Raw genomic sequence first — 12,761 nt, 5'->3', positions numbered from 1 at the left:
ATACCGCTGTTGTTTTCTGAACATGAAAGATAGGAGGATGAAGTCTCCCCATCTGCATTTAATTATTGGCATATCTTGCTGTAGTAGGCTAATTTGCTGAACAAACAGGCAAGTAAATGTGTGCGTGGTCCTTCATTTGTCTTTCAGTTTACTTTTGGCAACAATTTTACTGTCAGATTTTATTCATGTCAAAAAATAACGGACAGATTTAATTATGTAAAAAGAAAAACGAAGGCATCACTTTGTCATTTTAATGCAGTAACACTGTTATTTCTTTTCTCTAGCAGTGTTCCACCCCAATAAAAGCTCATTGCAAAAGTTGCCCACCCCATTGCAAAAGTTCTAGTTCTGCCCCTTGCCTTAAAATCATGATTGTTCAGTCAAATGTTCCTCTGGTGACATCGACATGGATTTCAACGTGCAACTGGGCAAACTGTCCCTTTGAGTGTTCTAATGTCTCACCATCCTGGCAACTTTTGCACCACCTTAACAGCTGCAGGTATTGTCTGTTTATGTGTAGTATTGTCTTGAATTTGCTGTATGACTTGGAAACGCTTTCAAAAGATTGAGATTCATTGGTGTCAAAATCATGAGACACATTCCAAGCACAAACCAAGGAGTTACTATTATACACAAGTAAGGTTCTCATTGCCTTCTTTTAGACGTGATCTACCTCTTATGTCAGTAGAACAGACCCCTGGTTTTGCTGTTTTGTAGTCGTCGACCCAAATAAGGAACTCTGGGTCTCTAAAATGTTCCAAAGCCGAAATGTTTTTTCTACAGGAACGTTTTTTTTTTTCAGCAGACATTTCTGAATAATCTCAATTATGAACTGAATTACAGATATTGCTACCTACAAGCTAACACTGCTGTGCATTGACTTGACATCATAACACTGTTCAGTGAAAAACATGAAACTTTTTAATCAATGTAGTTTAAAGTTGAACTGTTTTTAAATGAACACATCAGATTAGGACTAAGACGTTACCGTATTACGACAGCAGGAATACACAATTCTCAATGTGGCAAAGTTACACAGTATTGTACAATGTTAAGTAGATGGAATGCAGTAATGTATCAAATGATAGTTTAATAAAATAAAGGAAAATGTACATTTTATTTGTATTTTCAAGTCATTCTTCTTACAGGCAATATAATGAAATATTCCATCCTTTGCATCCAAATAATTGATCTGTAAGATTAAATAAAAGAGTTAAAATAAACATCACATATAAAAGGCAAACCATATAAAGTTTATAATGTGAAAATAGGAGAAGTGCCCATCACAGCAAGGACAATGCTCAGAAACTATTGTATGCAGACATTTCAATGGTATGTATGTACTACTGGTACAGTATTGGTATATAAACAAAATATGTATTATGTACTGAAATGCTTCAAATCTTGTTGAACAATTCTAGATGAGTTTTGCAGAAAGTATCATGTATTGTGAACACTTTATTTCTCAGATGGTCTTTTGCTTTCGAGTCATTTATCCTAGTTTGTTCATCAGAGTTGTTTTTTTTAGTCTAGTTATGTCCGTAATGACAGTAATGAGGCACATTCAAAGAGAAATGTAACTCACCATAGTTCAGTATTGATACTCTCTACTGGTTCATGGTGGAATTACTACTAGTAAAACTGACATGAATGCAAACAGTAGTTTTGGCAGCAGCTCTGCGCCTTCCGCTAAGGACCTGCTATGGCTTCCTGTAAGGAGAAAAAAAAAAATACGAACTACTTTTTAAAAGTCAATAATAAATCTTAACACACTGTGCCTGAATACAAACAAAATAGTTTGAAATGGTGCATTCCATCCAAAATCTGACTAGTAATTAAGTAAAATATTAAAAATGTTTGTATGATACTAAACTTGTGTTATATTAAACATCATGCAACGCTTGAATGAAAAATATAAGATAGGAATTTGATAAAACACAGATAGAAAAACGCTCATCAGCCCTATCTGAGGACTGTGTAGGTGTGGCCTAATGATGAGCAGCTTGATTGGCATCATAATCCAGCGTTTATGTGACGGTCACTGGACAAAAAAAGTCATGGACGAACAGACGGACAAACAAAGCAACATGTGAAGAAAGAAACAGACAAGCGAACAATGTTCCTGTGTGGATAAATGAATGAACGACATGGAGTTACAGACAGGTGTTCTAACTCGCTAGATTTTGGTTGCGCTGGGTTAGCTTTAGCTCACTCTCTGACTCTGAAACTGTTTTGTGTGGGCAGGGCAAGAGATGTCAGCCTTATGACTGATGAGGGCAGTGCTGACAGAAGCGTCGCCCAAGATTAGGACCACCCAGCTTACATCGAGAGGAGATAAATATGGTGAAATGTTCATTTATTGGTCATCAGAATTATTTCAAAGCGTTTACTTAGAACTTTTACTGTTCGCCTGCAAGAACAAAATTAACCTAATTAGAAGGAAACTTTAATGTACATTAATGTATTAAAATATGTATTACACCTAAACTTTGTCTCAAAACTATAATTTATGTAATAACTTTCTGTGAGGGAGCTTTTAGAGGCATTAAACACTTAAAATGTCTGGTTCCTATCACCGCCACTGTGAACAATTCTGACTCTGCAAGTTTCTCTAGAATGAAGCATTTCACACCAAACCACTCTGAATGACATTGTTTACATCTCGATTTAATTACACAGAATGTTTAATAGTTGGTGGAATTTCCCTTTGAGACTGTGCTCTTTGCAAGGCAATTTAGTGACACTGCCTGTATTCTACACAGCATACTGTGTGATGTAAACTGCACATTGTACCAGTGTATATACTGTATACTACATGCGACTCCTCATAGTAGTACACAGTGTAGTATTCAGGATGCAACAAATATCATCACGTACCATCATGTTTGAACAGATCCATTAAGTTACCTTCACAGCAGCCATGAAATGCAATTTCTGCCGGTTTTGGAGGTCCCTCAAAACTATGCTTTTTTAATTAATGTTAATGGAGTATAGTTCAATGGGTGGTGGATGATCTACAAGACTGGAAGTGAACTAGATTTCCATCCTCGCAGGTGAGCAAGCAAGCCAAAATTTATTAAACATTTTTTATTATGGCGGCACACAGTTTTTCTTCATCAAGAAAGCTGCAGCTGTGCCATCCGTTTTATCTCAGCACAGCTGTCTCTGTATAGAGGTGTGAGCTGTTTTCACAGCAGGAGGATCTCATTCCTCCCCTTTCACTCCTCATTGCTCGCTAGCAGCTCAACACAGAGTCACAAACTTCTGCACACAGAGAGCCAACAGGGTCCTAGTTAATCTGATAAGAAAGTAAATACTATTTTGATAATATTAATCAAAAATAGGCAGAGTGTCCTCTAGGGGCCTGCAGAAAGTAGCTACTCTGATTTTTACCTAAGAATCCAAAAATAACACAGCTTGTTATCCACAATGCAATTCTTTCTACTGCAAAAACGTTGACGCTTACTTGTACTTGAAACAGCTAGTTTTCGCACTGCTGTAGCAAACAATCCAGACACGCTGTTTGTGGCCTTGCAGATCAGGGTTGCTGAGGTGGCCTCTGTAGATATTCTGATGACCAGCTCATCTCCAGAGCCAGCATCTGGCACTCCATCCAAAATCCAGCTGTAGTTACAGGAGGGCCTGCAGGTGGCAGTGCACAGGAACCGCTCAGTTTCATCTGAAGTGAGGTTGTGTGGGCCGCTGATGGAGACGTTTGCTGGCCCCTCTGGAAAGAGCAAAGAGACAGCAGTTACTTGTGGACTGATGGATGTTTATTTTACATCTTGCATGGAGAAGTGAGTGGATCCGTCTGCTATGACGACCACAATGACTTCATACCCAAAATCTGAAATGTCTTGGTGATACTGGAGGAACGTCCAGAAGCAGGGTTTTTAGCGGTGCAGGTCACTCTTTTGGAGCTCTCCCACTGCTTTAAAGTGAAGGCTAGCTCATTGCCCTCTCCACTCTGACCATCAATACCGATTGTATAATTGCATTCAGGTGAGCACTGAGCCGAGCACACAAAGCTACAGGGCACGCCCACTGTGACAGCATCTGGACCATAAATGGTGAGACTCACTGGTCCATCTGAAACAGATGATCAGAAGTTACAATTACATTACTGTATATATTAAAAATCCCCCCAACCCATAACACAACTCCTGAGAAATGATTTCTTAGGAGATTCTTGGAAGATCTGTCCTGATCTATATTTAATGTTGTAATAGCATAATTGTTCCACATGTACACCACACTGTTACTGGGGTGTTTGTACTATACTGCGTCAGTTATTCGTCAGGAATTTGTCAAACAGCCTCCCCTGTTTCTTTCCTTTGGATGATGATTCCATAGTGCAGCTTTGTTTTGCTCTGTAGGACCCTTCCTGCACTTACAGCCAGTGGTAAGACCATACTATGTGCATAGTAGTGTTGTAGTGAAGGCCAAGACCTGGACACATTGAGTCCGACTCAAGACCAAGACTTTGTAGTAGTCGAGTCTGAGTCAAGACCGAGACCAGATTCAGACTTTTTCACAACATAAAAATAACTGAGATTTGTTTGTTGTTAATTGTACCTTCATTATCATTCATTATACATGATATATATTTTTTAAATGAGATAGATAATATATTTGGTAAAATGCAGCATTAATAATTTATAGCCTAAAAATATTTATATTATAGTATTAGTCCAATGTTGCATTGTAACTTTTGGAAGCAGATGATGGTGACGTTATTCTCTGTCTCCTCTTCTCTAAAACTTACCTAAAGTAGGGCTGAAAGATTAATATCACCATTTAAAAGTGAAATTTTCAAATCGCAAGAGCTGCAATTTCTTAAAATTATAGCCTACATTGTGAATAATATTGTTTTAGGTTTTAAGAGGGGACACTTAACCTAATAACACTTGTAGTTGAATTGTATACCACCTGTAGAGTTCGACCAATCAGAGGCAACCAAACTTTTGACATCACAGCCACAACTTACTGGCTTCTGGCACACTACATTAAGGGGTCAAGCCTCAAGCCAGAAAAAGTGGATATTCTGGTCTTCTTGGTTAAAAAACAGGTCTGAACTTAAACTTGTAGAAAATAATTGCAATTTAAATCGCAGTCTCAATATTAGTCAGAAAAATTGTAATTAGATATTTCCCCAATTCGTTCAGCCACAACCTGAAGTTATCTGATTATAAACCAAATAGTATACATCCATTTTTATTATTAAATGAAAATATAGCAATAATAACTTTCTGATCTGCCTATAAAAGATGTTTGAATTTCAGAAGCAATGAACATCAACAAGCAAATTTAAGCCAGTTAAGCATCGTGGAACAGATCGTTTAAATTCTCAACCACCAGCGAACAGATTTTATTTAAACATGTAGAGAAAGGAGTGTTTTATTCTCTTTGAAGGTTTTGTTGATATCAAGTGATAATAGATAAAAAGTTCAGTTTCCAGTCACTTCAGTCGGGGCACTGCACTTGGCTGGTCTCGAGAATAATTTCAGAGTCCACCTGACCAAGACAAGACTGAGTCCAAATGATGTTGAGGCTAAGGCTAGACCAATACTGTTCATTTATGCTCTCAAGGCCAGACTCAAGGCTAGTGCATAGTGTAGAGTAAATTAGTGGATTTCCAGGTCTTGTAACCTCACCTAAAGAGTTTTAGATGGAACACAGCAAAACCCACAAAAAATAATATATAGATAAATAATGATACAGATTCTATAAGTGATAAGAATAGTATAGGCACATGAATAACATATAATACTTGCCTGTAACACTTTAGTGTATGACTGTGCTTCATCAAGAAGTATTTCATCATATTTTTCCTTAACTAATGTATCCAAATAGCACAGTGAAAAGATATAAGCGGAAATTTAAGGGAAATTTATACATTAAAACGTATTTTTGTGAACAATGCATGTTTTTATATTATTTGTTTTGAATCCCTGCTCTGTGGTGGTCCTCTGGAGGTCCTGACCATTGAGTAAAAGGGGGCTAACAAAGTATGCAGAGAAACAGATTAATTGTAATTGTAGAACTACAAAGTGCACCTATATGGTAAGGGGAGCTGATAAAATGCTTGATGAGTATAGAAGGAGGAGGCGGTTTTAATTAAGTGGCTTGTCGATGTATAGTCTAAAAATATTACACTTCACATTTAGTTTGTATTCAGAACCCAGAGCTTAGCTAATACTGAGTCAATATCATGAGTGTTGCATGTTACTATGCTGTAAACATTAGAATTGTTCCCTTATGAAGTGTTACGGTGATAAATACAAACACGTGGCAATGAAGCCCTGCCACAAATAACATTTGAATATGACATCTGGCTATTAAAACCTATGAATCCAAAAATAATACGATTTGTTATCCAAAATGCATCTCTCACTGCTGGAAAAAAAAGATAGCACTTACTGAGTCCACTTGAAGCACCTAGCATTCGTACTGCTGTAGCAAACAATCCAGACATGCTGTTTGTAGCCTTGCAGATTAAGATTGCTGAGGTGGCCTCTGTAGATGGTCTGATGACCACCTCATCTCCAGAGCCATCAACTGGCTCTCCATCAATAATCCAGGTGTAGTTACAGGAGGGCCTGCAGGTGGCAGTGCACAGAAACCGCTCAGTTTCATTTGAAGTGAGGTTGTGTGGGCCGCTGATGGAGACGTTTGCTGGCCCCTCTGGAAAGAGCAAAGAGACAGCAGTTACTTGTGGACCTAGAATTGATGCATATTTGTTTTCCATCTTGCATGGAGAAGTGAGTGGATCCGTCTGCTATGACGACCACAATGACGTCATACCCAGAATTTGAAGTGTCTTGCTGATACTGGAGGAACGTCCAGTGACAGAGTTTTTAGCAGTGCAGGTCACTGTTTTAGAGCTCTCCCACTGCTTTAAAGTGAAGGCTAGCTCATTGCCCTCTCCACTCTGACCATCAGCACCGATTGTATAATTGCATTCAGGTGAGCACTGAGCCAAGCACACAAAGCTACAGGGCACGCCCACTGTGACAGCATCTGGACCATAAATGGTGAGACTCACTGGTCCGTCTGAAACAGACAGAAGTCATAATTTATTTCTATAAAAGTGACAATAGCACTACTGTATATTTTAATTAGGTGTGTATCCTTGTCATAAAGCACATCTGAGAAATGCTTTCCAGGAAACATCTGAGTTCCCAAGAAAGATCTGTCCCCATTTATATTTGGAGTTCTAATCTCTTCTGAGAATGTGCCACATTGTTGCTTGGGTGTTTGTCATACACTGCAGCAGATACAGTCATATGTAAAAGTTTAGGCGCCCCGATCAAAATACGTTTCATTCACTTTCTAAGTGAAAATAACGCATCCTATATGGAGAACACGCTTATGCACAATTTAATGCACATTTAATTGCTGAATTTTTGAGGAAAAAAATTAAACATAAAATGTGGCCTGTGCAAAAGTTTTGGCATATTTTATATTTAGTTTTTTTGTCCAATATGTTAAACTCAGCAAATAAATAGAAGCTGTGCAATGAAATGAATGCCATACTCAGGTGTGTTCCTCAGAGGATGTGTTGACTTATATTCACTTAGAAAATCAACAAAGTATGTAATTTGACCAGGGGTGTTCAAACACAGGAATTGGTTCAACAGTTTCCCTCATGCGCTTTCCTACGGAGCCCCGCTGGTGACATCCTGTATAAATAAAAATAATGCGTGGCCATGACTTAGTAAGGCGTGGGAATGAGATGATTAAGTCGTGGCCACGACTTAGTAAGCCGTGATCTCGTTCCCACGCTTTACTAAGTTGTGGCCACGACTTAATCATCTCATTTCCACACCTTACTAAGTCATGGCCACGCATTAGGATTTTGTTCCCACGCATTAATAAGGTGTGGCGACGCATTATTTTTATTTATACAGGATGTCACCAGCGGGGCTCCGTACTTTCCTTTAAACGATGACTCTACTCTTGCTGTTGGTTTTACTGAAGAATCCTTGCTGCACTTACAGCTACAGATGTACTGCACATATGGAAAGTACTCCAAATCTGTTAATGAACATTTTAATTCACAAGCTATTGATAAAACAATGTAAATTCTACAGAGAAAAATAACATAAGCCTGAGGTATTCTATTCATAAAAGCACCTAAACACATTAATAAGTACATTGGGACCCAAAAGTCTGAGATCAAACTGTACATCTTGTATTTTTGCCATGTGCACCTGGAAATAAACAACAGAAAGTTTTAGAATCTTGAAAAATTCAAAACAAGTAAGTAACATGAAGATGAAATAGTTTAATTAAGACCTGTGTAAAAATTATTATTTTTTAGTATAATTCCTTCCATTGAAGCACATGTTCAGATGACTCTCAGGTGAATTTGATCTACTGATCAAATACTAAGAAATTCTGAAATTCATATTAACTTTCAAAGATTCTATTTTTTTGTTCAAGTTGTTATGCTGGTAATATCATTTGTAATGAAAAGGTTTGTATTAAAATAAAAAAGAAATGCAAAATAGAAGCCTTTTCACCAGTGGTCCCAGACTTTTGGACGCTATATTCAAAAAGCACAGTAATGTAGATGTGAAATGTATATAATGTTTTATCAACTATCCTGTTACACAAGCTAATGTGAATTAACAGAAAATGTTAAAATGCTAGAATTGGCCATGATATATATTTATCCTTGATTTACTTTGATTGGATAATATAGCTCATATTTCAATGAATACACATTGTTTTATGACAAATGTAAACGTGATAGAAAGCAATTGTGAAATGCCCCAATTTTAAAACCATGTAAAAGCCTAATATGCATAAAAGCCTTAACCTTACTGTTTACAATGACTAACATAAAGTTCACATCATTGTCCTCGTTGTATACATTTTCTTGTACTCACATGGTTGGTCAGCAGTAGTCTGGTAGGTAGTAAGAATTTCCTTTTCTGCCATATCTGTGCTTTGAGCTGTAGGTGAAATGGGCATAAAATAAATCGTGCAGGGTGCAGCGTTAAATGGCTGTCGTCAATATAATAAACAAAAGATACCTGTCCAGTGTGAACTACAGAAGGATAACATTTGATTCCCATGTCAGCTACTGTAAAAGCTTATAGAACTCTAAGAGTTTGTTTCAATGTAACTGTACAGTTGTGCTTTACTGGTGAACAGCAACAAAAGTGAAAAGAGATTTGTGTGACATCTATAGTGAACCATGTCTTGCAAATATTCCTGTGAAGTGTGGGAACCTTTGGTTTTGAGAACTCGTGTCTTGATGGTTTGACTTACATGGGACTCTTAGTTTTAGAATTGCAGTAGCAAACAATCCAGACACGCTGTTTGTAGCCTTGCATATGAGGGTTCCTGAGGTGGCCTCTGAGGGTGGCCTAATGACCACCTCATCTCCAGAGCCGGCAATCGAATCTCCATCAACAACCCAGGTGTACGTACAGAAAGGCCTGCAGTGGGCAATGCACAGGAACCGCTGAGTCTCACCTGGAGTGAGAGTGTGTGGGCCGCTGATGGAAACGTTTACTGGCCCCTCTGGAAAGAAAACAGTGCACAATATAGCAACAGTTAGCGTTACAAAACTCTGAACCCATTTACTGAATAACAATAGGCCACTTTCCCAGACTCAGGTTAAGCCTAAGCCTAGAATAAAAGAAATTTCCAATAATGATTTGCAATGAGCCTTGCAGTTTAGTCCAAAACTAAGCTTAATGTATATCCACGAGACAAGCCCAGTGGAACAGTCACTGTCTGATGACTCTAATGACATCATACCCAAAATGTACAGAGTTTTCCTGACTGTGGAGGAACTTCCAGTGGCAGCGTTTTTAGCGGTGCAGGTCACTGTTTTTGAACTCTCCCACTGCTTTAAAGTAAAGGCCAGCTCTTTGTGCTCTATGCTGTGGTCATCAATGCTGACTGTGTAACTGCATTCAGGTGAGCACTGAGCCAAGCACACAAAGCTACAGGGCACTCCCACCGTGACAGCATCTGGACCATGAATGGTATGACTCGCTGGTCCATCTGAAACAGAAGAACACTCATCAGTCATTACTGTATTAACAAATCTCTTCACTCTGAAAATGTTAACTTGGTTTTCAGGATCTTATCTGCATAATATATTACTTTCAAGATTTAAGAGTGTATTAATATGCAGAGAAGAGAAACAGACTGTACGTTGAAATTCTTATTCTGCTCCATCTCCTGCACAAATTAGTAAACAAACACATATAAAAACCAACCACAAAAACTAGAAAAATGAATATATATTAAGAACATTTACAATATATGTATCATACACTATACAGTCTGGGTGTGTTTGTAGCTCACAGACTATATAGTATATAGTATATACTGTATATTTTCTTCATTTATATGTGTATTTCCTACTTACATGCACAATCCTATCTAAAAACATCTGGGAAAAAATGTTATTTCTGCAAAATATGTGCTGCACATTAAAGCTGCACTATGTAAGTGTTGGGATTTGGATGCTGATGGAAATGTGCAATTGCGTGCAGAATAGCAGTTTATAATGCCACTTATAAGGCCCCTTCCCCAAGTGGATGAATTTGATGAAAGTGAGCATGTTGAAAGAATATTCAAACTCAGTCAAACTTGGTGAATGATGTGTCATTTGAGGATGCAAGTGAGTTATCTTCTATAGTCATCATAGCTTCATCAGTTTAATGTTGATTTTGTATTTGAGACCTAAACATCGAGATGGACCTTCTTTTTGATCCCGATGTACAATGTTGACCTAAGAACTCCCGCAAAATCCAACCCATCACCTATGACTTTTAATTTATTTCAGGCTTTATGGGTAATATGCACATACACAGCATATGTTAGCCTGTTCTTTTTGCTCCTTTGCTTAGTAATGCTACTTCTTTCAATTTTAACAAACATTAATCCTGCACTTTTACATAGTGTAGCATTAGGAGATGCTCTGTATAACATTAATTAATGTGTTCTCACTCCTAAACTTTGTTACGTCTCTAATTCTTATGCATTTGTAGTAGTATATTTAGTAGTGTAATCATGAAGGGAGTATAATCGAAAATTTGTGTATTTATTGGCAAAAAGTGGCTGGTAAAATCTAGGCACCCTCCAGACACTCGGGGCAGATTATTTAAGTGTTAATTTGTAGTGACTAATAATGATGAACAGCTCATTTGATTATGATATTATATTGTGAAATATTTGTGAAATATGTATTTGTAATATATACTAAATCAGAATGTCACACCCAGTTAATATTTAAACTGAAAATACTGGTTAACACAAAAAATTAAAGTACTTGTATAACATATTACTGTGTAGATTTTGTTCTCTTATCGGGAAACACGTTGCTTGGTGATAAATGCGCACCCATTGCAACCTTTCACTCAAATCCCATCTAATGATTTAATTTCCTAATCAAATATAGGTCTAACAAGCCATTTGGTGTATTAACACAACATGAACGCTCATTTATTAAAGCATTTCACCTTTTCTGATCACGCTGTGTATATTTGCTATTACTTACAGGGCTGTTGTTCGTTGGCCATGGTGAATGTTGAAACGTCTTTTCCAGCCACATTTGTGCCATGATCTTATAATGAAACCAACACACAAAAGAGCTTAAATTATAATATTATGGTATGCATAATACTTCTTAACTGTTTAATTGGAGTAGTTTCCTGTTGCTTAAATGACTATACATACCTAACATGTATTTTACAAAGCAAATGAGTTCAGCCACAGCACATTTTCGAAACAGGAATGGTTTATAAGTTGGTAAACGTACCTGTAAAGTGGAGGAGGTGTAGAAGCAGGCAAAGTGAATTGTGCATGTAGTCCATGGTTGGAAAACAGTAGCGAATGTGAAATGCAGGGAATTCTGAGATAGCAGTGGCTGTTTACCACAGTGCATGGGTAATAAAGCAAACACTCCTTATCAGAGAAACCAACCAACAAGCCATTCTCTTCCTCTCTTCTACTCTTTTTCCCTCCCTGCTCCTACCTCTCAGACTTTCTGTCTCCCACAGTCTTACATAGACTGTAGTATTTTGTCACTTTACAAAAACAGTCACATTTTGTTAATATTTTGTGGTGAATGGACCAACAGCAATGCTCCAAAATTACTTGGAATAAAACCTTTTTACATTCACTTGCATTCAGAACATTTTGCCTTCTCCAGTAAAGTTGACATGTTTGACATGTCCACTGTGTTTCACCCGAAATTGTGTCAGTCATTTGTGTATTCTTCAGTTCATTTTTTGTCCTTATATGAATACAAATACAAAAACAACATAATGAATAGAGCTGAAAGATAAACCTTATGTTGAAATCGCAGTTTGAAAGAGTGCAATTTTCAAATTGTAAGGGCGGCAACTTTTATTATGGAACGCATTATCAACAATGTTGGCTTAGCAAGGAAATTTAACCTAATAGCCCTGGACTTCAGTCACCAACCAATCTTAAGAAGAAATTAATTCTTAAAACCCAATTATACAGTTTTCACAAAGATTCTGACATTCACCAATGTTTTCTTTTTAGAGATTTGTTCTTAGATAAGGACAGAATTTACACACACTCAAGAGCACCACGGTGTGAACAGTTCTGTGCTTTAAGAACACGTTATGAATGTGACATAAAAAAAATTTTCTCAAGAACAAATTCAAGAAAAAAATAAGGAAGATATTGGTGAAGGCCCACAGGCCCACAGACATTATGAACTGGCTGTAGATGAAGCAACAAAACACCCATGTAGATGTGAC

At 37.4% G+C, this 12,761-nt stretch overlaps 1 protein-coding gene across 2 annotated transcripts; it reads right to left on the bottom strand.

Annotated features, from left to right (window-relative positions):
- Positions 1-1,098: 1,098 nt before the first annotated feature.
- LOC118812251 (carcinoembryonic antigen-related cell adhesion molecule 5-like) lies at positions 1,099-11,963 on the bottom strand. 2 transcript variants are annotated; one of them, XM_036577089.1, is made up of 11 exons: positions 11,789-11,963; positions 11,528-11,593; positions 9,775-10,023; positions 9,280-9,534; positions 8,895-8,960; positions 6,805-7,053; positions 6,421-6,684; positions 3,841-4,089; positions 3,467-3,727; positions 1,586-1,710; positions 1,099-1,192 (listed from the first exon to the last, which is right to left on the bottom strand). In XM_036577089.1, the coding sequence occupies exons 1-10, from the start codon at positions 11,841-11,843 to the stop codon at positions 1,616-1,618; spliced, it is 1,809 nt and encodes a 602-aa protein (XP_036432982.1). In that variant the 5' UTR covers positions 11,844-11,963; the 3' UTR covers positions 1,099-1,192; positions 1,586-1,615. The 2 variants fall into 2 exon arrangements, with proteins under 2 accessions (XP_036432982.1, XP_036432983.1); XM_036577090.1 differs by having other exon boundaries at positions 3,473-3,727.
- Positions 11,964-12,761: the final 798 nt, after the last annotated feature.

The sequence above is a fragment of the Colossoma macropomum genome, unplaced genomic scaffold (assembly GCF_904425465.1).
Source record: "Colossoma macropomum unplaced genomic scaffold, Colossoma_macropomum, whole genome shotgun sequence".
Taxonomy (NCBI): Eukaryota; Metazoa; Chordata; class Actinopteri; order Characiformes; family Serrasalmidae; genus Colossoma; species Colossoma macropomum.
The sequence above is the reverse complement of the archived record's forward strand: the minus strand, read 5'-3'. Positions and strand labels throughout refer to the sequence as shown.

Coding starts and splice junctions, on each gene's coding strand:
- LOC118812251 (XM_036577089.1), bottom strand. CDS start 11,843: ATGGACTACATGCACAATTCACTTTGCCTGCTTCTACACCTCCTCCAC. Junction 11,594..11,788: donor ACACCTCCTCCACTTTACAG/GTACGTTTACCA, acceptor TTTCATTATAAG/ATCATGGCACAAATGTGGCT. Junction 7,054..8,894: donor GACTACTGCTGACCAACCAT/GTGAGTACAAGA, acceptor TGTCTGTTTCAG/ACGGACCAGTGAGTCTCACC.